We start from the raw sequence: 24,393 nt of genomic DNA, 5'->3' as shown, positions 1-24,393 counted from the left end.
GCTACTCCCTGCACTTTGCGGCCTTTATCGATCCGTGGTTTTGCATCGATCAGGGCTGCAAGGCGAATAGATCGACCAAATCTGAAAAACAAATTCATTAGCCATCTATTTGAGAACGTCCAGTTAGCGTTATTTTATGCTGAATCATATCTGATCGTTAACTTTGCGGGAATGAAATCTAATGGCGAGGTATGCGATTGTTTATGGAGCAGTGTTGGCCAGACAGTAACTAGGTACTTGGTTGTGACGAGCTAGTGATCGACTATTTAGTAAATCAACGCAGTACTAAGCATATGGAAACTGAAATATATTCATAATAGAAACGAAAATAATGTAACAGCCACTGACGACAGTACAGTTCGTACTTATTATCATGTTATTATGCAAAATATCACACGTGCAGCCTCCACCACTCGATTGGTCGAAAAGAAAGTGAAGGTGTCGAAGAGCTAAAAGAAAACAATACCTTTAATAAAAGCAACCTAAGCTCTCTCTGTTGTTAAGAGCTAATGCAAATGTTTTGCATTTTTACAATGCGATGCTTTGGCAATGTTTATTTTGCGTTCGGTTCGCACGAAAATGCGGTCCTCATAAACTACGGCAATTTCAGTCGATTCAAACGCAATGATGAACGTCGACTTCGTTCCTTCGTCGCTGGCGACTTCTCCCGATGAAGATGGTATAAGTTTTGAATTTGAATCATTGCCACACCGAGCGAACAATCTCCTTGCGACTACGTCTGGGGCTAACGGACAAGTTGCTGACATCCAAACTAATTTATCAACGGCTACTATGGCGGACGTTTTGGATGAAAATGGCGCAAGTACTCTACATCATTCTGCAAGAAACAACGATGCTCAAGCTATTGATTTCATGCTAAAGGCAGGTGCTCGAGTTGATGCTTACAACAAAGACGGATTAACACCACTTCATGTAGCTGTGAGGTAAATATCGGCTATAGAATTAACAATTCTTGTGGTGTAAAGTTCAGTTTTGAATTTTGTCCAGGAGAATGAAAGAAATCCAGTCTAGGTAACAAACATGTATGACCTTTCAGTACGCAACGAAATAACCAGAAAACAAATATTACTTTGTAATTAAACGAAAAGAATCTAATTGGTTCACGTCGAGTATTGAAACTATTAATCTAATTTTTCCTTCGCAAAGTTCACAATGGTTGCCTAAATTTTTTTTTTTTCAGTTTTGTTTTTCGCTAGGAGCGCCTATATTGACTAATTCAGATAAAAATATTGCCAAGAAATTTCATTTGCATACGATTTCAACAAAGCGTGCTCACATGACCTCGGCTCTGCCATATTTGTTGTCAAAAAGCATTAACATTTGAATAAATTCGAAATAAGGGGACAAAAAATGAATCAATGACATGGTAAGAAAGACTCTTTAAACATTACATTCTTTCATCGGCAATACCCGGGTTACAACACTAAAAGCGAATATACTGTTTGGTTGCTTGCGTCCCAAAGTGTGATATCTACATACAATCGTTGCAAACTCTTCCGGCGGAATGAACACATCTATGAGAAATCAAGACAAATCACCATTTTTGAGATGGCCTGGTAAGGCAAGAGTTCTTTTTTTGTTGCTTTGTTTTGTTTTGTTTTTTTGCGCGTTTTTGGACCGCCCTAAGGTAATGGAGGTCCATAAACACGTCTAACAAAGAGCCAGGCCAATTAATATCCAGGCATCCATGACCAAACAAGCTTCGTCAATAAGTATAGAGCATTTTTGTCCAGCAAACATGCAAATTTACTGGAAGAAAAGGAAGCGTTTACATAAGAAAAGAGTTCAGCTCCCACAGGATTGGTTTGGTACACCAAAATGGCCGCAGTTTCTTTGTTTTGGAACACCAATATGGCTGCCGTGACGTCATGTGAAAACACTCAATAGATAATCGTATGAATGCGAGTGCAATTAAGGATTTACACTACGAGTAATGTTTAAAAATTCTCTCAAAATTGCGCGGGCCTTCAGACGTTTACTTCTTGATTATAGGACTGAGAAAATTGCTCACCTCATGCGTTAACAAATTAACAATTAACGATAAATTGGCCTGCTCTTAGCCAATCACGGTGAAATAATTTTAACAGTCATATAATAAATGATATAGTATTACCAGGATTATGCAATTTGGCCTAACTGTCCCGCTTGCGGAGATAGCCATATGATAAATGTTTTTTCTTGTAGGTATGATGCCCAAGAGGCCGTTGATATCTTGCTGAAGAGGGGAGCTAAACCAAACGTCACGTCTACTTCGAGCGGCTGTACCGCTCTCCATGTTGCCACGCAATTTGGCCACAAAAAGATCATTGAACGGCTGCTGAGTACGAAAAACTTGGATATTGACGCAACTGACCAGCAAGGAATGACTGCTCTTCACATAGCCATCAGTCGAGGATATGAGGATGTTTGCAGATATCTCATTAATAATGGAGCCAGTATTAACATCAGCACAAAACAGGGACGCACTTGTCTTCATCTGGCAGCTAACGCTGGCAGCACGGATATTGTGGATTTGGTGATTCAGTCTGGTGAGTATGGACGTTTTACTAAAAACAAACTAATCTATTTATTCCTGTCTAAGAATCAAAGAAGACTTACTGAACTCATCGGTTTATATTAAAAGTAAATTTTGAGGATAACAATATGAAGTAAATGCTGAGTATCCGCAGAATAAAGCTTTGACCTTGTATGTTTATTGTTGTTGCCATTTTTTACTTCATTTCAGCTCTGAGAGATAGTTTAAGGTATCCAGGTGTGGCGATACAGTCGAACGAAACTAATCCAGAAGTCATTCGGTTTGTTAACCAAAAAGACGCGTACCAGAACTCAGCACTTCACATGGCTGTTCAGACAGGTCACGTGTCAATGTGCCAAGTCCTTTTGCAGCATGGTGCTGAAGTCAACGTCCAAAATAAGTGCTCAAAGACTCCTTTACAAATGGCGTCCATGGGAAAAAACAGAGAGATTTTGGAATTACTCATCAAACAAGGAGCACAAACAAACACGAATGATCGTAACCAAAGAACTCCTTTGCACAGGTAGGTAGTACAGGGAATAGGCTTGAATGCGAAAGTCTAAGAATATACACCTTGTTCCAAAATAGCGGCCAATTTATTATTATTTTGTTTGCATGTTAATTAGCCATCTTTACCTCATTTTCACTTCAACATTCTTTTGTATTTTGTACATTTGACGAGGCAAAGAGGGCTAATTACCATGTAACAAAATAATAATAAACTGACTGCCATTGTGGAATTAGGTGTATTGTATAATCATAACATAATCAGTCATAATTGCTTATATCCTAATTATTAATGTTTGGTTGTGGTTGTTGTTCTTTTTGTTCTTCTCGTTGTTCTATGAGGAGAACTTTAATTTGTTATTTGTATCCTCATGTGCAGGTGGGCGAAGGGGCGTTTCAAATATTAAGCTTTGGACTTCAACCGGTAGTCTGGGAACAATAATTTTGATTGACTGACTGACTGACTGACTGACTGACTGACTGACGGTTCAAGCATTCTGACTGACCGTTCAGAAATCAGTCGATCTATTGATCGATCAACTGCTTGAACGATTGATTTTTGTTTAATGCTCTTTCTTAGTGCGGCGTCTTTTGGAAACTCAGAATGCATCGAGCTTCTTCTCAAGCATTTAACATCTATAGATCACACGGACGCTGATCGTATGACGCCATTTCTCTGCGCAGTAGCCGCTGGTCATACAAACTGTGCAAAGTTGCTTCTCGAGTCTGGAGCGGATATCGCAGCTCGTGACAAGTACCAGAGATGCTGTGTTCATCTGGCTGTAGAAAACGACAAGGGAGATGTGTTGAAGATGCTGCTGCAGAGATCTGGGCCAGGTCTTTGCAATGTTCCTGATATGCATGAAAGGACAGCATTGCATTACGCTGCTTTATCTGCAAAAACAGGAGTAAGAGCTAAAACTAGTTGTAAATATCAATCAATTTGAAAATGAAATATCCAAATTCTAAACTGTAAATGTATGAATGCATGAAAGAGTCTAGGTTTCCTTCGAGTAAGCCCTTTAACAAGCCTAATAATACACATGAAAAAACTAGTCGATTTTAATTGGCTGAGAGCAGTGCAGTTCAAGTGTAACACCACTGCAAAAAGTGTAACACCAATGCAAAACGTGTAACACCAGTGCAAATTACACATCGTAATTCTGGATTATGATAGGCTGAAAGAAAATGAGAAATTTTCTAAGCCAAGGATACCACGTAAAATGATGACGGAAATTTTGTGCAGAAACTTTGAAAAAAGTTTTCTCGAATGAGAGAAAAATGACTTAAAGAAAGATCTTCCGGCACCTTCTCTACGCGAATTTTTTCATGTTTATGTTATTAATAAGTAATTATACGGTTTTTCTCGTTCAATTTGGAATTAATTTGCACTTGTGAGTTTTTCAAAAAGGCGAATTTGCACTCGCCGAAGCGACTCGTGCAATTTCAGTTTTTTGAAAAACTCACTCGTGCAAATTAATTCCAAATTGAACTCGAAACCGTATGATTACGTTTACTTAAACCAAACTTCCTCTTTTGCATTCACACAAATAAATGAGGCGAAACATGACAAAATGACAGCTTATTTTAGTACACGTTACAATTTTAAAGTTCCTTTTTTTGTTTCATTTTTTAAGCTTCTGGACATTTTGTTGGAGGAGAAAGCGAACTGCCTGCTTCAGGATGGTAATGGAAAGACGCCATTACATATAGCTGCCGAGACTGGGAATGCACGCCATGTTAAAGCTCTAACAAAGGCTTCTTTCGCCAGTGTTCGTCAAAAAGACGCAGACGGTAGAACACCGCTACATTTTGCGGCCTTGAACGGAGAAAGGTTAGGGCTTGGCATTGCAAACTAAAGATCAGACTCATTTTCATTCAAAAGCATCGCACTTGGCCACGTTTTAAATTAAAACAGAAACAACAGGCAACTCTAAAATATTCACGTTCGACAAAATGAAAGCACTCTACCAAACAATTATATATTAAAGTGAAAAGGTCAAACGTTTGGAGCGTTAGCCTTCATCAGTGAATCATCATTTGTTCCTAGAACCCTATTAGAGAGCCGAGACAGGTTGAAACTCCTGTGTAAATTTTTGTGACCTGCAAATGTAGTTTCAAAACATGGCAAATAAATTGTGCTGCTGTTACGTAAATTGAGAAGAAAAAACAATAACAACTTCAAGGAATAATACTTCCGTTTCTACGGCCCTTTTCAGTGGCGGATCTATGGGTGGGGGCCCGGGCTCCCCAGGCACCCACCCATTATTTGGGTAAAAGAAAAAATCGCAGAAAGAAGAAAAGCCGGCAGGGCATGTAAAAAAACCGGGAGCCCCCTTAGCTCAAGATCTGGATCCGCCACTGCTTTTAGCAGACACACCGCGCGTTCTGCTGAAATCCAAGAACCTGATCGGTTCTGCCATTGATGACTTTTCCCTGTTAGAACACCATCGTGTCCTAGTTTCTCTAGAATAGCTTCCTATAAGAAAGATGTCAGCTAGACTCTCTACCGGTTTTTGAATATTATTTTCACCTTTCATCGCAGGAAAATCTGTTCAATTTTGCTCCAAATGGGTGCTGAAGTGGATAGTTCTGACATCTATGGCTGGACGCCCCTTTCGTTTGCTGCCAAGACAGGGGCTATTAGCTTAATTCAAATGTTTCTCGACTTAAACGCCAACATAGACCACCAAGACCAAACAGGAAACACAGCGCTCCTGATTGCATCTGCGAGAGGTCACGTGAATGCTGTAAAGATCCTTTTAAATCGACAAGCAAGCTTGACGCCGAATGAAAATGGATTTAACTGCCTTGATGTGGCTATTGAGAATCAGCAGGAAGACGTAATTATGGCTATAATAAAAAATGCCAGGTGAAGACATGCCAAATTTCCTTGAAGTTAAATCCCTTAGTTGCTTGTAACAGCAGAGCAGAGTCAACTGTGCTCCGAAATTACTCAACCTCACCCCAACAACCCACCAAAAAAAGAAAAAACTGGTCTACCCTTTCAACCATTGAATTTTTGCAAAAGTAAACCAATAACAGGCAAGCTGCAATATGTGCATGCGTTACTCTAAACAATATAAGGTTCTAGCTTGTCCAGTTGATTTTGAACTTTCATACCTGTAAAATCTGTAATTGTATGAATGTTTTTCTCGTATCCAGATGGAGGGACGTCTTGTCAGCGAAGAGCCCTGATGACCAGAATCGAATGGGGAAGCTGATTCAACGGTTTCCAGTTGTCGCCTCGTCTGTCATGGATCGCTGTATCCAGCGGTCTCTACCTCAACGCTCTATCACGTACGACTTTCGTCTTCTCGATCCAGGACCTGATGATCAAAGTGGACTAAACGCAGAGCCTTTCTTCGGCCTCATGTTTATGGTAAAACACAAACAAACGGACCTCCTGGTACATGATCTTAGCAGGAAACTTCTTAAGATCAAGTGGCGCTGTTATGGATGGTTCGTCTACTGGACAAACCTTGTTGTGTATTCCTTGTTCCTTGCTCTGATGACGTATTTCATGTTAACGCAGCGCAAACTTGTTACCCTCAAACCCCACAATGATGAAGATTCCGACGATGATATTGATGATAACTTTATGCAGAAAGACTCCTTCAACAATATATCTGGATTTCTTATCCTGATATTTGCATCATTCCATCTAGCCAAAGAACTCTATCAAATATTCACACAACGAATGGAGTATTTCAAACAATGGACAAACGCACTGGAATGGGTACTTTACGTGGCAACCATAATGTTTGTGCTTCCCTACGTGTTTCCTAGCGCTTCAAGTCTTCGAGGCGATCCCAGGATTACCTGGCAAATGGGAACAGTTGCCGTTTTTCTAGGATACATGAACTTGATTTTGTTTGTGCAGACTTTGGATTATGTTGGCATCTACGTGACAATGTTTATTCGAGTAGCAACGACGGTGCTCAAAACCATCGGTCTTTTCACGTTGTTTGCTGTTGCCTTCTCAGTGGTCTTCTACATACTCTTCAGAGAACAGGTAAAATATTATATTCTGAAGTTATTTACAACCATTGGGCGTACAAAGAGACAACTAGGAATTAGTGTGACTAGGTTTTTCAGAATTTTGAAGAGAGGTTATTTATTTATCCCTTTCTAAAATTTGACGTGCCATCTGTTTCCCCAAATCATTTGCTATTGTTATGGCATTGACGTCAAGGCCAGCCAAATGTTTCTTTTTTGACAGAACTCGTGCTTTTTTAAGTTTTCTGAAGGATTATAACAGAATTTACTCTTTTTAACATCCCATTGCCATTTTGGATTGGTTTTCCATCATGCGTCATCATATGAATTTTTACAGGTCTCTTATGTCATTACCTTTGTCTCTTTTTTAGGATGCGTTTGACACCTTTTTTATGACGCTTATGAAGGTGTTTGTAATGACCATCGGCGAGATAGACTATGACACTATGTTAGTGGACAACTTAGATGCGAAGAATCCAGATAATGGTGCGCCTCTGGTGCCCTACGGTGAATCTTCTTTTGTGTTCATGTGCATCTTTATCTTTGCTATGCCCATAATCCTTATGAATCTCCTGGTGAGTAATAGTATTTACGACGAGTTTTAAAGGAATCTGTATTTTGAAGCAAGGGAGGGGGTATTCAGTAGATGCTGAAATCCAGAGGGCCCTACATCTAAAGACATGCACCACATTAAATTTAGGAAGCTAAAGAGATTTGTCAAATAATATGTTGATTCAGGAGCCATAATCGGGGACGGAGACAGTAAGCGCGCGCCATTTCTAGTATTGGGGTTGTCCCCATGATATGGGACAATAATTCTATTTTTAGAACAAATTGCGCCATCGCCTGCGGCACATGCGCGTACGTGCTGCGAGGATTTTTGCGGATGTCGCGCGGGGGGAAATGGCGTCCTATATTCCCGAAATTTTTCATGTTTTTGGCCCACAACTCATCGCGTTTACGTCTGTTGGAATTTTGCTTAAGCATTTTCGTCGTAAGCTGCTCCAGTTTGAGTGAAGTAAGACAGTGTCGAATTTAGGTATGTTCCGCTTTAAGCTTAGATATATATCGCTGACAAGTTGTGTTCCGACGGATGCTTCTTTTACATGAGCTGTAAATTACTCCACTTTAAATTTCACATATGTTGAAGATTAACAGCTTTTCCATTACACACCAAAAAACTAGCTGGATATATTTAGATGTAGCAGAGCTTCAGGATTTCATAATTTCCTAGCTCCTCTTGCCACACGCTTGCGAGGAATTTGCCAGTCTATCGCGACCAAAAAGTAAAACAAAATAATTGCTAGTTTGAGTTTCGCCTGAATTGTAAGCAACGCTTGATGTTTCATCAAGGCCCAATAACTTCCGTCCGTCCGTAGATAATGCTCAGTTTTATTCGCGTAAAAATCCAGTAAATTCTCTGTTGTCGATGAATGAGAGCGCCCGCCGATGCGTGTTTTGTACAGTCAGTAAACATGACAAATTTGTACTTCCGTCGCACTGTTTTCGTGTGAAAACGTATATCGAACTCAAACAATAACTCTATAGTTTTTAAATATGTTTAAGATTGATAAATGTTTGAGAACATATTAAAAGCTAAGCTGAAAATATGCGAACAAAGCAGAAATAATCAGCAAAGTTACGATGACGCTTTCTTTAATCAACTTCGAATAACGATTTCGATTTTGTTGATCGAGTTATCAAAACTCCTTGTCTATTTTCATTTTCGCAGTGTAAAACTTCACTATGCTTATGTTGAAGAAACACGCATGATGTCAGTAGCATTTTTTGCGTTCGTGAAATTTGTTGCAGCATCTCAGCACAGAAGATAACGAAAGAAATCTTTGTCAAGATTTGTTGACAAATGAAAACACCGACTCGGACTGTCACTCGGACTTGAAAGTGCACGAGCTGCACTATATGCAAATGAGCTTATTGTACGCGTCAGACTTTCCTTTCAACTGAAACTTTTGCAAATTCACCAAACAAGCAAAACAATAAGAAACCATCAAAACAGGTTTTGATTATGATTAACCATTGTCTGAGAAACTCACAAATTAACTCGATACCAGAATAGAGAGTTTTCTTGCTATATTCTAAGTCAGAGCAAACGCAAAAACATACGCGTAAGCTTACAACTAGCGCGAGCAGATCTTATTATTCATTCTCAGCGGGAGATTGAAGTCTTGTTTCTGACCCTGAAAAACCCACCTTTTCCGTTAGCTCAGAGCATAAAAATACATATAACGGCCCTGGTTCGTATTCCCTGCCTTATTCCCTGCCATCGCTGTGCAAAAATACGCAAGATAATCTCTCAAGGTCTCTCAACGCTCACCATTTGATCCCGCAACGTGACAACATCCACGCGAGAGCCCCCGACATGTGCGTGGATCCGCGCGGATATATGACGTCAGGATGGCGCAATTTGTTCTAAAAATAGAAAAATTGTCCCATATCATAGGTGCGCGCGGATCCCAAGACTTACGGTCTCCGTCCCCGATTATGGTTCCTGGTTGATTGAAAAGCTTTTACTATATATTAAAATGATTTATTTGGCATTAGAATAGAGTGTTCATTGTCGGCGTTGGGAGTTCATTGTTTATTTTGTTGCCCTGAAAACTGTTTGGAGTCCAGTTTTACGTATAAAGATTAAAGTATTAAGGCTCCATGATGGAATTACCCATAGCTTTGTGCCTAAACGTGGAGTTTTTTTACGTGTTCTTGTATATTCCAGGGCTCACGATAATTGTGAGAAAATTCATATATGGTAGATTTATACTTGTAATAGTCAGTACTGAGGAAACTTAAGGCATAAACACGTTTTCATTATTTCGATTATTTTCTTGCTTCTTTGTTTGCCTGTTTTCTTCATTAATTGTCGTTAATACCTAGCCAACGTTCCTCTACCAATGCGTTCATAAGGCTGTTTACTTGTTGCTATGGTATAACACGGTGCACTTGCTTTATCTATAGTTTTTGACTGCCACTTTCCACGCAGTTCACAAATTTTCGCTTGTGTCCTGACTTTCACAGGTTGGTTTAGCTGTGGGAGACATTGAATCAGTGCAGAAATATGCGTTTTTGAGGAACAAGGGGAAGTTCATCGACTTCGTTTTCGGAGTCGAGAGACATTTCCCAAGATTCATCACACGCCGTTTTCACAAGCCTCAGTTGGTGGTAACAGGACGTTACGTGGAAAGGAAAATTTCGTCTGGGTATGTGTCTGAATGTGGGTGGGTGGGGATTCAAAGGTATCGATCAGGTTAAGAGCCGTTACAACTACTATTTTGACATCCGCAAAGAGCATAGTTTTCTTGACAAATACAAATTGCCCCAAAAGAATTTATTTCTCTGTATCCTGACTCACTGGAAATTACTCTTAGCTGTATATGAAAACTTGAGCCTTGTTTTTCTGATACGCCCAGTCGATGTCATGGCCCTTTTAGGCGACAAGACCGCTTTGCTTAGCATTATCTCTAAGATTACATAGCTGACACTGCTGTCACCGATTGTCATGGTCATGCAGTGAGGTTGCTGTTTCTTTACTACTTTAAGGAGTTAGGATACTGTGATTGTGTAGGTTTGGTTCCAGGGAGAAACTTGACAAATTTAGGCTATTGTTTTCTAGATTGGTAGTCTGTAACATACAGAGTAGCGGAACAAAGCGCAATAAGCTTGAATTGTACGTAAGAATCAAGTATTAAAATATTGTAATCATTATTATACAAGTCATCTGATCGATACCAGTCAAAAGCTATTCAATGCATAAGTACACACATGTACTATTTGTGAACCTGTTTTTATGCTCACCGGTAGAAACAAATTCTTTTCACTTACTTTACGTAATAAAGGTATTTTCTATATGCGCAGGAAATTTACTTTTGACGATAAAGATCTCAGCGATGAAGATCCAAAAACCGAGCTAGAGGAGGAACAGAAACTTGAGGTCCTTACCAAGGAACTGGCGCAGGTCACGAAGCGGCAAATGTCAATCATTGGCACGATTCATGACCAGCGGAACATTTTACTGGCGTTAGCTGCCAAAGCAGGAGTGGATGCTCACGAGGAAGATAGCGAGATCGTCATCTGAGCTAAGATTGCCAGATCTGTAGTTATTATGTGAAGGAATGTGGATCAGCTGGTTACATGAAGGTCATTTTCCAGTGAACCCATCTTTTCGTGTTTGTTCAAGGCCCGGCAGACCTTGGTGTAAACATCCTAAACGAAAATTAGGTTAACTGAGATTTTTATTTTGGAGCAAATTACTTTCATAATAATTAGAAAAATTGTGTGAGCAGTGGACTTACTTTGAAACCGATTTAAAAAGACGATTCGGAATTTTTTAATCCTTTTGACCAAGAAGTTCAGAGAAGAAATTTTAAAAATTTCATATTAAGTTTTACGCTTTAATTTTATGACATTACACTGTAGAAGAAACACAGTCCAGCTTTCTTGCACATGTTTTTGGAAAATACATTGTTAGATTTTTTGCCAGTTCTCAACCTAAATGGAGATTAAAAAGAATCCAGACCAATGTCTCACGCAGTAACCATGCAGAACTCTTAACTAAAACCTACCCAGAGATTTTTTTGCCTCGACCCTTAACTTTAGGATTGGTTTAAACCCTATCGATTCCAGCTTAGTTTTATACGACTTTGTATGTAACCCTACTGTATAAATGTTCAAACGAAAGCTATGTAGAAGTCTTTTGCAGGTCTAGCGTTTCCAAAAAGGGACTATTAAAAAGTCCAAAAGATGGTAGAGGGGGTAGACGATGTATATGGGAATATGTTGCATGAAAAACACATGATGATCCCTTTCTTTTTGCCCAAAACTTACTTGCGCTACCCTGCCAATTTTAATGATAGTAAGAAACTATGTGGTCCACCCCTTAGCTATAAAAATGGGAGCCTTAGTTGCACAATTCAATGAGCCCATAATGTGTTCTTGTATCGAAGACGCGTCAGGCTTGTCAGTCAGTTGTTTTGCTCCACACATTGTCTTAGTCAACCAAGATGTGGTGTGCAAAGAGACTTTGGACTTACATTTCATTTCTTGGGAATAATCAACTAATAAGCACACGATTTGATCGATGGTATATTTGAGATCTATAAAAACAGTTTTGCTTTTCATTTATGCTATATTTCAAATATAAAATACTCTGACCAATCCTATAAGTTGTCGAAAATTATATGCCTCATCTCTTTTCCCAGCTCCAAAAGTTGATGACCTAATCTTCTCTGCTCCTCATCTACCTCCCGTTCTCTCCTCCATACTAGGACGGCAACGGCAGTGGACGCGGGAAACTTTCGCGGGTCCCGTCGTGTCGCCAAAAACAAAAGTGCTTAAGATGTGCATTTTCGCAAAGGACGGCGACGTCAATAATTCGAACCTCGTACAAGCTATTCACAGAAGCAATGACATCTATTAGACCATAAAAGAGATGGTAGAAATCTTATCCTATTAGGCTTAAACGATCATAGTGAACAGCGATGTTGAATTTCGTTTTCTTTATAAGCGAAGCAAACATCTGTCAATATTTTAATACAGAAACCATAATTTCCGCATGAAAAAATTAAACGAACAATCTGATCGGCCTGCTTCAGATGGCTTTTTACCACTAAAGCGTTTGGAAATTCTGTCGCCGAAGAATCCTGACTTTTGGTGAACGTTTCAATTTTCATCTGTAATTGTAACAAGCATTATAAAAATCAAACAAACGTTGCATCAAGTTCCGGGTAGTATAAAAAAACACCTAAACATCAGTTTGAAAATGTTTATTTTATTTCCTCGATAGATGCTCCATGGCATTCATTCTTACAACATTTTATCGACTGTACTTACACTGATGTATTCTCAATGCATACAGTTTGTATTGAGCTTGCACACTCGTGATAGCGTCTTAACAGTGACTTTAGAAACACAAACGATGAGACGAGGAATATTTTTATTCACATTATCTCAGCGTGGTATTCTACACTACAATCACGAAAACTGTGAACCTTATAAACCTTCCTATCAATATAACTGAGAATAAAGTCGATTGGAACAGTTATCGGCGCAAAACAAGTGCAAAATACTCACGTTTTCGATATGACGGCTAGTCGGGCGAAATGGCGTCCTCGACGACATGAGGACAGCAAAGAGATGAGTCGAGAGTTCTCGTGCGCGTGCCCAGTTGAGTTAATTTACTTCCGGTAGCCGTCCTGGTTCGTCCCGTCCTGGTATCTTAAGGTGCCTACTCTTTGACTAGTCCCCTTATTATCTCAAATATTCTACTTTCTTTTTTTCTTTTTTTCTTTTTTTTTTTTTAATTTTGAACGAGAGCACTTTAGCAGGCGAGAGGTTCGACAAAAAGGCCGTACGGCCTGCCTAATGTCATAAAGAAATTTGTTTCGCCGGATTTTTAAAATTGTAACTTATTTCACCTCTTCGTGCTCACTGTAGAAGTGCCATCGCTTAATGGCCAGCTATACACAATAACGCTTATGAGTAAACAGACTTGTTAGAAGTCTAGCCAACAATGTAATTTTTTAAAGGAAAAATAAAGAACTTATCGACGATTGTAACATAGCTAGTGTAGGCAGGATATCAAACTCAGTATACGTAAGTTAAAGTACGTCACAATTACAGTTTGTGTAAGCCAATAATGCGATCTGATGGCGTGAGCAAATCTAACTTCGACGACGAGATGAATTTATTTCGAGCTAAGATACAGCCACCCCGTTAACAAGGCCAGATTTTTGTGGCCCGTTAGTGACCGGATTAACGGGGTTCCACTGTAACTTCAAGCTCAAGCAGGTGATATGCTTCTGACTCAAGACATCGTGATTTTTTTTTTTTTTTTGGTAACAGGTGTACTGCATGGCTTTTAAGAGTCATCGTAATTTTACTAATATGCTTGCAAAAAAGTTACATTTAATGTATTGAGAGTCACAGCTTCACTAACTCCGTACGGCGGTTAATTTACCTTTATCAACTCCAAACTGATAAAGGCTGTGTTTTACTTGCCCAATAGTAAAGTCTCTGAGCTTTCCCGAGCTATATAGTGGTTGAACCTAGGCGGGAAAAGAGAGAGTCCAGGTTAACTTGCATGCCCATGATCAGAGCGAACTAATAGGAGTGTGGTATTGACCCCTCGCGCTGGGATTATTGCGTCCAAATTGTTTTCCAATGAACATGCAGTAAGACCAGGAACGCCAGAATGTTCGGAAATATTTTTAAAAATTTAACCCTAGCCACAACACTAACCAAAAGCATTACGCTACTTACAAAGACAGCACGTCAGGTAACAGGTACTTGTTATGGAAATAAGTTACGACCGTGTATAGTTACGTGATAAATGATTTTAAAGAAATCCAACGTGTCGGAAGCTGCCAACGAAAATACTCACACTGTTCAAACGTCTTTTGAAAAAAACAATGAGAACCAAACGTTCTCTCGCTTAAAGGCGGAAACATGCAAGTATTTTGCAATCTAGCATTGATTTCCTCTGAAATTATTGCACTCGCAACAACGTGGTTTGCCAGTGGAACCGTCCACAAGTTTCAGCAGGGCTGTTACTCATTCGCTTGAAATCTGTCTCCATCTGGAGCTAGTTTTCTGAATTTGAGTTTCTCCGGTTTTCTTGATCTTGGATTTCAAGCGTTGCACTCGATGAATATCGACTTTGCACCTTCCCCGTTGCTGTCTTCTCCCGGAGACCATGAAAGCGCCCCAGATGGAAGTTATTTCGAGTGGGTGGTCTCTTCGCGCCAAATAAACAATCTGTTTGAAGCCGCGGCCAACGGACAAGTGGCCGATATCCAAGCGTATCTCTCATCGACGAAAAACATGGCGGACATTTTGGATCAGAATGGGTTAAGCGCTCTACACCACGCAGCGAAAAGGAACCGCGTTCAGGTAATCGACTTCATGTTAAAAGCTGGCGCTAGCGTCGAAGTTTACAGCAAAGAAGGACTGACACCACTTCATGTTGCTGCCAGGTAAATATGAGCAAAATAGTTACTATTTTTATCATGTAACGTTTAAAAACACTGGGGTTTTAGTTGAGTGGTAGTGTTGACCAGGAAAATGAAAAACACTTCAGCCTTACATACATCCACATTGTGTTCTCTAATTGGACTGAGTGCCATAAAGAAGATAACGTAAGAGATTTCTAATTTAGGTTCCGCTTTGATTTAATTCATCCCTTTACCGTTCTTAGCAATATTATTTGAGAGGGTATTGCAAAAGGCGTATACTGTTAATTGAATTCAATCAAAGGAGACCTATCGTAAAACTCGTGGATTAAGTAATTTAGAGATGAAACATGTTGGTGAGCTTGCAATTACTGGTGTATTTTCAAAGGTTGTTAAAACAAGCCGGGTTCGTACCATGCAAGGTCGCACTTATCTCACAAAGCGTAGGCTTTTTTCGTTGGCTTTTGTTGCACACATATTACAGAATAGCTAGGGTGGCAAAATTGCAGCTGAACAGAGAGTGGTAAAGGCTAAGGGTTCTTGGGTCACAGAGGACACTGTCTTATGCCAAAGAAATCATAGAGTACTCTCCTTTCCGGCAAACAAATGCTCATCTCCTGGTCATTTTGAACGCCTGGACGAGTCAAATGCTCATAAAATTCAGCTCTCAAGTTGGCCATAGTACTAATTCGAACATTCGAAGTCAACTCCACTTCAATTTAGCGAAACACCTAACATTAATGGTCGTGTAAAAGCTACAAAGTCATCAATTCGGGCTGGCACGATGCATCCTTTGAGTAGTAACCGCGCAAAAACGATAGCGAGGCTCGCGCTGACTGCACGGTTACTATTCCAATATGACGTCGGGCTCGGTTACTATTCCAACATGGCGTCGGCCTCGGGCGCTCTCCTTCGGGCCGACTGATTACGAACAGTGTCTACACCTGAGTGAGTGAGTGAGTGAGTGAGTGAGTGACATATTTGTACATCGGAGTCCCCACAAGAAACACGTTTCTACGCTTCGCGTATCCACGAGTTTAAAAAGAAACAATTTCCTCAAACGTTCAAGGTATACTTATAAAATTTGTTGATAATTAACTTGCACATTCAACAAAATGAACGTTTCCAAGTTGTCACAGTACTAACAAAACATTCATTCAAGTTATACTTCATATCTTGAAATACATTACACTTCACCACATTCCGTTTACACTGAGATAATAACTTGAATCTATATTATTTGACAATGCATTTTCTAAAACGTTTTCAGTTGTTGATGCTAAATTTTTAAATTCGAATTCATTTTCATTCTGCATTTCATTATCAAATGAATACTGCATTATTTTGATTTGCTTCTACATTTACTGTGTATTTGCGCCGGAAGAACCAATTGTGATGTGTAATTAATAGAAAGTTGAGAGTAGAAATTAAAACAAAATTGGCCAGCGAATCACAAGCACAAGTTTGTGACATTCAATTTCTGATAAGTTTTGGCGATCATCAATTATAGACAAAATGACTGGTGACGCCAATGAATTTTAAAACAAAGAACATCAATTTCTGATTTTGGGAAACATTAGAAATCGTTAAAATCGACGTTTCAATAAGATCGTATGGGCTCGAGCACAAAGATGAAAGAGCTCACAATAAGTACTTTACTCTTCTTATTATTGTTTATTTCCGCTGGTCATACTTATTTTATCGTGTGAGAAAAAAGACCTCGAATAATGAGAAGGTCCCCTTTTAATTAAATATTTTCTTCTAGTACAATATTGTAGTTAAATGCGACTCGATAGCGGATCTATAGGTAAACGACCTTGCATATGAGGTAAGGCATTGAACAAAAAGGTTAGAATTCAAGGGATTAGTAGCCAATTAAATATGTAACTAAGTAATGCTAATTTCCGTCCTTCTCTCTCATGATGCCACTTAGGTCTAATGCTCTAGAAGCCATCGATATTTTGCTGAAGGAGGGAGCCAAACCAAACGTCACATCCTCGTCGAAGGGTTGTACCCCTCTTCATGTTGCGGTGCAATTTGGCCACATACAGACAGTCGAACGACTGCTCAAGGCGAAAAACCTGGAAATCGACGCAACGGACCAGCAAGGAATGACTGCTCTTCACATAGGCATCAGTCGAGGATACGAGGATATTTGTAGATATCTCATCGATAATGGAGCCAGTATTAACATTAGCACAAAACAGGGACATACTTGTCTTCATCTGGCGACAAACGCGGTCAACATCAACATTGTTTCTTTGATTTTTCAGACTGGTAAGAGATGGACGTCTGATTGATACAAATCTTAGCCGTATTGCACTTCCCAATAGTATTCTCTAGAGACTAATTACAATTAATTAACATTCTTTACTGAACGATTGACCGGCTGGCAAGCGGGCTGGCAGGCTGGATGGTTGGTAGGCTGGCAGGAGGGAAGGCTGCCATCCCGGCCAGCCTTCATTATTTAATGATGCATCATTGCCATATTCGTGGCTCCTACATGTAAATAAACTAGTATCACAGAAGAGGAAGTTCACAAAAGTGTTGTAATTCTCATGTTGCTGTGTTTTTGCATCTTTTTTTTATATTGTTGTCGTTTTTGAATTTCACTTCAGCTTTGGGGAATACGTTAAGTTACCCAGTTAGCGCTATGCGGTCGACCAAGGATCATCTAGAATTCGGACAGTTCGTAAACAATCAAGACGCAAACCAGAACTCAGCACTTCACATAGCCGTTCAGAAAGGTCACGTGTCCATCTGTCAGGTCCTCCTGCAGCATGGTGCTGACGTGAACATTCAAAACAAACACCATCAGACTCCTTTGCATGTGGTGTCCAATGGAAGAAACAAAGAGATTTTGGAATTACTCATCAAACGAGGAGCAGAAACAAACACGAAGGATTGTAACCAAAGAACTCCGCTACACAGGTAGGATCACAAGAGCTGGAGTTTTGCACAAAAGGACATTGTAAATAGAACAGGAAACTGAAGGAGTAGTTCTTCTTAAAGCAAGGTAAACTTGCTTGGTTTCATAACTTTCAATTCTTCAAAGCATTTGACGCTAGCTCTGTTTGAAGAAACGGGTCGGAATCAGAAACTATGAATTAATGCTGTTCTTTTGTTCAAAATTTCTACGCCGAATTATGAGTATTCGATTAGAATTTAGTGGCTGAACAATAACCAACAGCCCGCAGAGGGCACATAAGCATCTTTTTTCTAGTTTCTTGCCACTAAATTTTGTCCAAGGTAACGGACGTTTACTTTGAGAATAAGACCTATATGAGGTGTTAACTCTCATCCTCTTTTGCCTGTGACCAATAAAATATTGCTTTATCTTTGCGTTTTTTCAGTGCCGCTTCGTTTGGAAACCCAGAATGCATCGAGCTTCTTCTCAAGAACAACGCGTTCATAGATTCCTCGGACGCCGACGGTATGACGCCGTTTCTCTGTGCTGTAGCCGCTGGTCATGCAAACTGTGCCAAGATGCTTCTCGAGTCCGGTGCCGAGATAGCTGCTCGTGACAATTACCAGAGATGCTGTGTTCATCTGGCTGTAGAAAACGACAAGGAAGACGTCTTAAAGCTCTTGCTGGAGAGATGTGGTTCAGGAATTATAAATTTTCCTGACGTACATGAAAGAACACCCCTGCATTACGCCGCGTCAGCTACAAACATAAAGGTAAGATCAGCTTGATTTCGTTTTAATGCAAGTACATCACACTAACCTGAGGATAAATGACTTAAATACGTCATTGAGCGAGGCTTTTAACTGAATTTCTGTCTAATTTTTCAGCTTCTGAGCGTTTTGTTGGAAAAGAAAGCGAACCCTTTGCTGAGAGATGATGCTGGAAAGACGCCATTACACATAGCTGCTGAAAATGGAAAGGCCCGCCATGTTGAAGCTCTAACCAAAGCGTCCATCACCTGTGTTTGTCAAAAGGATCTAGAAAACAGAACACCGCTTCATTTCGCGGCGTTAAATGGAAAACAGTAAGGCAACAAGGCGGTCAATGCAAGCAGTCATATACTGAATTTCAGCAAGATTAGCTTTGCTAAGTTTGCACTCAGTAATTGCATTCTGTAGAGGTTTCTTCACTCAGTTTTCGAAGGGAAGTGCTAACGATTTACATAAATTGCAACCTTTTCTTTAGAGAAATTAGGGCCTTAATTGCACTCAGTGATCTGGAGAATTATAGCTTTTATTTCTCTGCAGGAAAATCTGTTTAATCCTTGTCCAAATGGGTGCACAAGTCGACAGTCTTGATGCCTACGGCTGGACGCCTCTGATATTTGCTGCTAAGATAGGTGCCAGTGGCTTAATTGAAATGTTTCTCGACTTGAAGGCCAATATCGATCAGCAAGATCAAACAGGGAACACAGCACTCCTAATTGCCTCCGCGTGTGGTCAAGTGGAAGCTGTAAAGATCCTCCTAAATCGACAAGCCAGCTTGAAGGCGAATGAAAATGGACTTAACTGCCTGGACGTGGCCATTGAGAATCAACAGGGAGACGTTGTCATGGCAATTACTAATAATTATAGGTAAATAAGAAAGTTCATACACCTCTTGCATGTGCAATTTTTTCTTCAATGAAGACCTCACAAATTTGTTTTGTAACGTTTTGCTAATTACACTGGTGTATGTTCGTTATGTATGATTCGTGTTAACGGTAGAAGTATTTTAGACGTGCTTGCAGGCATGAATCCCGAAGGGGCTAGTACGCTATTTAGGATTTTGTAAGTTATGCAAGAGCCAGTCAACGGCAGCTATTTCAACTTTGCTTTTTTAATTTTCTCTTTATTAACTGCTTTATTTTCTTTATGATATATCCTGTATTAATAAACGAGATGATCGCTCTTGATGCTATGTTAATTTGTGTTTATTAAGATCGTTTCAAGGTGATTAGAGTATAAATGGGTAGTAATGTTAGTTAAAACTCAGTCTTGCACGGTTTAGCTTTGATTTGTGTGCTAAAAACTCGAGCATTGAACTGCAAGTGAAAGCAAAATTTTAGTTATTTCAAGCATACGATATAATTGTTAGATTGTTGGCCAACCATTGAAGACCACTTTGATGTTTGATTATTTCACATGCCAAAATAAACATATGGTGATACCTTGCTTCGTTCTGTTCCTAGATGGAGAGAGATCTTGTCAGCGAAGTGCCCTGATGGTCAGAATCGAATGGGGAAGCTAATTCAACGGTTCCCAGATGCTGCCAAGTGCGTCATGGATCGCTGTATCCAGAGGTCTCTGACCAAACGCTCTATTGACTATGATTTTCGTCTGCTCGATCCAGGCCCTGATGATCAAAGTGGACCAAACGAGGAGCCTTTCTTCGGCCTCATGGTTATGGTGAGGTACAAACAAAAGGATCTCCTGGTGCATGATCTTTGCAGAAAACTTCTCAAGATCAAGTGGCGCAGTTATGGATGGTTCGTTTACTGGACAAACCTTGCCATATTTTCATTATACCTGTTTCTGATGACGTTCTTCATGTTGGATAAGCGGAAAAAGATTGTCCTCAAGCGCAAACACGATGAAGACGATGACGATGGCATGTTCGAGCAGAAAGAAGCACTCCATAAAATAGTCCCATATCTCATCCTGGTATTTGCATTATTACATCTAGCCAAAGAGCTTTACCAGATATGTCTCCAACGAGCAGCGTACTTCAAAGAGTGGACAAACATACTGGAATGGGTCCTTTACGTGTCAACCATAGTTTTCATACTTCCTTACGTGTCCAGAGTCCTGTCAAGTCTTCGAGGTGACACGAGGGTCACTTGGCAAATAGGAGCAGTTGCCGTTTTCTTGGGCTATTGTAACCTGATATTGTTCGCACAGACTTTGGATCATGTTGGCATCTACGTGACAATGTTTTTTCAAGTAGCAATGACGGTGCTCAAAACCATCAGTCTTTTCATGCTGTTTGCTGTTGCCTTCTCAGTGGTGTTCTACATACTCTTCAGGGAGCAGGTAAAATTCTGTTTTTGTGTGTAGAACGTCTAAGGTATAAGTCAGTTTGCTAGAACTCAGCAGCGAATTTTTGCCTTGCCTCGCTGTTGGACTGATATAAAAATAGCCCATTTCCGAGTTGCCCTAAGCCTCTCTATCAAAGTGAGGTCAGGTACACAACCATTGATTTGAAAATGAGTTTAATTTGCACGTGAATGAATGATCCACATGAAAGGATAGGGACCAAGACTCGCTTTGAGAAAGAGGCTAAAGTAATTCGGCAATGGTCTATTCATTTTCTATTTTTCAGGACGCGTTCGACACCTTTTTCTTGACGCTAGTGAAGGTGATTGTGATGACTGTTGGCGAACTAGATTATACCACTATGTTGGTGGACAGCCTAGAACAAAAGGATCCAGTATCTCATGCGCATCTTGTACCTTACAGAGAATCATCGTTTATCTTCCTGTGCCTCTTCATATTTGCCATGCCTATTGTTCTTATGAACCTTTTGGTGAGTAAATAGATTGAGAGTGAAAACATTAGTGACTATATTGCAGTATCTAAGTATTTACCAATGGTTTACGTAGTCGGGACACACACATAATGAACAAGCAAGTAAAATTCAACGGAAACTTGTTACAAATCCTAACTGTCGGGAGGCTGTGATTTACGCATAGCGTGGAGGAGTTTCATTCGGGATCGGAAAGAACAAATCTATTCAGTGGTAACTAGGAGCCCAACCATTCCACCACTAACCCTTAAGACTTTAAAGCTGCTAAATTAATAAGGCAACCGGAGCATGGGAACTCAAAGACAAATTGAACAATAGGTCTCCAAAATGTTAAAATAGTTATTCTTTTTACCCACCTGATGGGAAATATGTACCCTCAAAAACGTTTCTCACTAGTTGTACTTTTTATGAACTTTCGCGTTCGACTGAAGTATGACTTCATTTACTTTCAAAGAGTTAGTCTACTTTTGAGATCACAATGACATCACAATGCCCTTTTAAAAGGCTACCGTTAATAAATAAATAAATAAATATACATTTATATAGCGCCATTTTCCACTAATTGTCCATGGTGATCAATAACTGCGCACTTGTATGTCTCTCATATTTCTCAATAACTGCGCACTTGTATGTCTCTCACAGGTCGGTTTAGCCGTGGGGGACATTGAATCAGTACAGAAATATGCTTTTCTGAGGAATAAAGGAAAGTTCATTGACTTCGTTTTCGGAGTTGAGAGAAACTTTCCAAAATTCATCACACGCCGTTTTCACAAGCCTCAGTTGGTGATAACTGGACGTTATGTGGAAAAGAAGATTTTGTCACGGTGAGTATCTGTGTAGGATTGTGGAAAACCCTATAACGGTTCGTTTCGTTTGCGATTGATGGTCCTCGGTGAAAGACAGAAATGAACTAATATACCCATTTTGTTTCACCATTTAACTTTGGTTCAGTAATAAAGGTAAAGGAATTTAACTTGCTCCTTTATAAGCATGAAGTTTGTGATATTTCAAAGCTTCTTAACAGCAACTCGGAGGCAGGCCTGTGGCTCTGTCTGTTAGATCAGGCTGTTAAAATGTCTATCTAATCATATCTTCACGCACTGTTTTGAAAACAACCTCTATATTTGCTATCCACAGAAGATTTTCCTTTGAAGACGGAGACCTTGACAAAGAAGAGCAAATATCTGGAAACGAGGATGAAGATAGACTTGGCCAGCTTGCTAAGGAACTGGCGAAGACCAAGAAACGGCTGAAGGTAATCATCGACACGATCCATGATCAGCGGAACATTCTACTGGCTGTAGCTGCCAAAACCGGCGTGGACATGCGCGGTGAAGATGTCACTTCGAATGATGCTAACCACTATGCCATAGCTGCCCACTTTGCCGTGTGATTGTCGACGAATGCAACAAAAAGGACCCTAGTAATAGACATTGAATGACGAGATACAGTGTGATAAATCTTTGTATGCTGGAGATAAATCTTTGGTTTATGTCATACCTAACAGAGCCATTTTCTCGTAACGATGTCCCAGGCAAACAACATTTCGGACTGGAATCAGTTAAACTCAGTTCGAATGGTTACTTTTCTAAACTAGCTGGGGAATTATATGTAAACATAAGGAGGTTCTAAAAGTTTCGGAAAAACTATTGGGGCAATAAAACCGAGTGAATCTTAATTGACTAAAGTCCAGACATTTGGATTAAAGTCCAAAAACGGTTGATTATTTAGTATGCACCTATTTACTCGCCAGCCGGACATTGCTCTGACTGTTTCCAGTTACTTGTTTGCAAGTCTCAGTTTTAAAAAAATGACGACCGGAATCCCATTTTCGAGCCTAAGTTTCTTGTATTTAGAAACAATATAATTTGATATTATGTATTGGACGGCTGTTGGAAGATGTGAGGAACAATGATGGCACATTGTTAATGCATCCAATCTCTTTCCTATATCAATTTACATCTTGAAGAGTATCTCATAGTTTGTCATTACTTACATTAAAAAATTCTCATTGACTGCAGAGGTACCTTTCAGTTTGTCTTCTTCTTCTTCTTCTTCTTCTTCTTCTTCTTTTTCTTCTTCTTCTTCTTCTTCTCCTTCTTCTTCCTCCTCCTTCTCTTCCGTCTATCTCGTCTTCCTCTTCTTTCTCTTCTTCCTCCTCTGTCAGATCTTTCCTGTTTCCTTGTTCCTTGTTCTAACACTCCTTTATTCGCCTTTAAGCCGCATTGAAGACAGTATAACTCGCTCTTGCCATTTTCACGCCCGCATGTTTCTAACCACAAGACCTATCTCATAATACTTGTCACAGGCTGCCACAGGCAACCCAACAAACACTACACTTCTCTTAGCTTGAGAGCCCTTTTAGGTTCAAACGTTGGGAAATTTTGATACTGCATATGCTACCGGGAATAGCGTGAAAACGTAAAAGCTATTCACAATCTAACAATAATTGAACAACTTTACTTTCGACAAGTTTTTAGAAAAAGAATAGGTCGGCATCCAAGGAATCTTTTTATTTATTTGCGTTCGCTTAAATTTATCAACGCGACAGCCTAAAAATCGCCAAAAAGTCGATCCCCACCGGCAAGAAAGACCAGCCTTTCCCTATTTTAATAAATTAGTTCTACAACGCAAAAATGATCAATCCTCAAAATTAAATTCCCTCGAAAATTTTTCTTGAGTTATCAGTTGATTGAAAATTTTAATTTCTGTCTTAAAAGTTTAAAAGACTGCCCACCTGAGAGAGAAAATACAAATACTCAAGAATCAGGCTTAATAATACCGAGACACCTGAAATAATGTTTGTTTAGTTTATTTTAATAAAATACTTAAAAATTATAATACTTGTTGAACGTTAATATGTGCAGGCATATTTTTATTGGCTGAGAGTTTTGACGGTGTAAATTTCGGTTGTTTGT

At 39.7% G+C, this 24,393-nt stretch overlaps 2 protein-coding genes across 3 annotated transcripts; both read left to right on the top strand.

Annotated features, from left to right (window-relative positions):
- Positions 1-523: 523 nt before the first annotated feature.
- Positions 524-12,215, top strand: LOC145482578 (transient receptor potential cation channel subfamily A member 1-like). Of its 2 annotated transcripts, XM_081461173.1 has the most exons (10): positions 524-944; positions 2,206-2,549; positions 2,747-3,059; positions 3,624-3,951; positions 4,681-4,877; positions 5,589-5,915; positions 6,209-7,058; positions 7,414-7,617; positions 10,076-10,257; positions 10,913-12,215. In XM_081461173.1, the coding sequence occupies exons 1-10, from the start codon at positions 625-627 to the stop codon at positions 11,130-11,132; spliced, it is 3,285 nt and encodes a 1,094-aa protein (XP_081317299.1). In that variant the 5' UTR covers positions 524-624; the 3' UTR covers positions 11,133-12,215. The 2 variants fall into 2 exon arrangements, 1 of the variants encoding a protein (XP_081317299.1); XR_014048781.1 differs by lacking the exon at positions 10,913-12,215 and having other exon boundaries at positions 7,414-8,081; positions 10,076-10,163.
- Positions 12,216-14,423: 2,208 nt separating this feature from the next.
- On the top strand, positions 14,424-22,868 carry LOC145482648 (transient receptor potential cation channel subfamily A member 1-like). The gene is made up of 10 exons (XM_081461257.1): positions 14,424-15,027; positions 16,937-17,280; positions 17,622-17,934; positions 18,357-18,684; positions 18,799-18,995; positions 19,219-19,545; positions 20,142-20,982; positions 21,272-21,475; positions 22,118-22,299; positions 22,613-22,868. Exons 1-10 carry the CDS (start codon positions 14,699-14,701, stop codon positions 22,866-22,868), a joined length of 3,321 nt encoding a protein of 1,106 aa, XP_081317383.1. The 5' UTR covers positions 14,424-14,698.
- The last annotated feature ends 1,525 nt before the right edge of the window (positions 22,869-24,393 follow it).

This window comes from Orbicella franksi, chromosome 3 (assembly GCF_964199315.1).
Source record: "Orbicella franksi chromosome 3, jaOrbFran1.1, whole genome shotgun sequence".
In the NCBI taxonomy this organism is placed as follows: Eukaryota; Metazoa; Cnidaria; class Anthozoa; order Scleractinia; family Merulinidae; genus Orbicella; species Orbicella franksi.
This window is presented reverse-complemented; position numbering and strand designations above follow the sequence as displayed.

What these genes read in the sequence shown, in the direction of transcription:
- LOC145482578 (XM_081461173.1), top strand. Translation starts at nt 625, where the DNA reads ATGATGAACGTCGACTTCGTTCCTTCGTCGCTGGCGACTTCTCCCGAT. An exon ending in CCACTTCATGTAGCTGTGAG is followed by an intron (nt 945 to 2,205) that starts GTAAATATCGGC and finishes TTTTTCTTGTAG; the next exon opens with GTATGATGCCCAAGAGGCCG. An exon ending in GCTATAATAAAAAATGCCAG is followed by an intron (nt 5,916 to 6,208) that starts GTGAAGACATGC and finishes TCTCGTATCCAG; the next exon opens with ATGGAGGGACGTCTTGTCAG.
- LOC145482648 (XM_081461257.1), top strand. Translation starts at nt 14,699, where the DNA reads ATGAATATCGACTTTGCACCTTCCCCGTTGCTGTCTTCTCCCGGAGAC. An exon ending in TTCTTTGATTTTTCAGACTG is followed by an intron (nt 17,281 to 17,621) that starts GTAAGAGATGGA and finishes ATTTCACTTCAG; the next exon opens with CTTTGGGGAATACGTTAAGT. An exon ending in CAAAGAACTCCGCTACACAG is followed by an intron (nt 17,935 to 18,356) that starts GTAGGATCACAA and finishes GCGTTTTTTCAG; the next exon opens with TGCCGCTTCGTTTGGAAACC.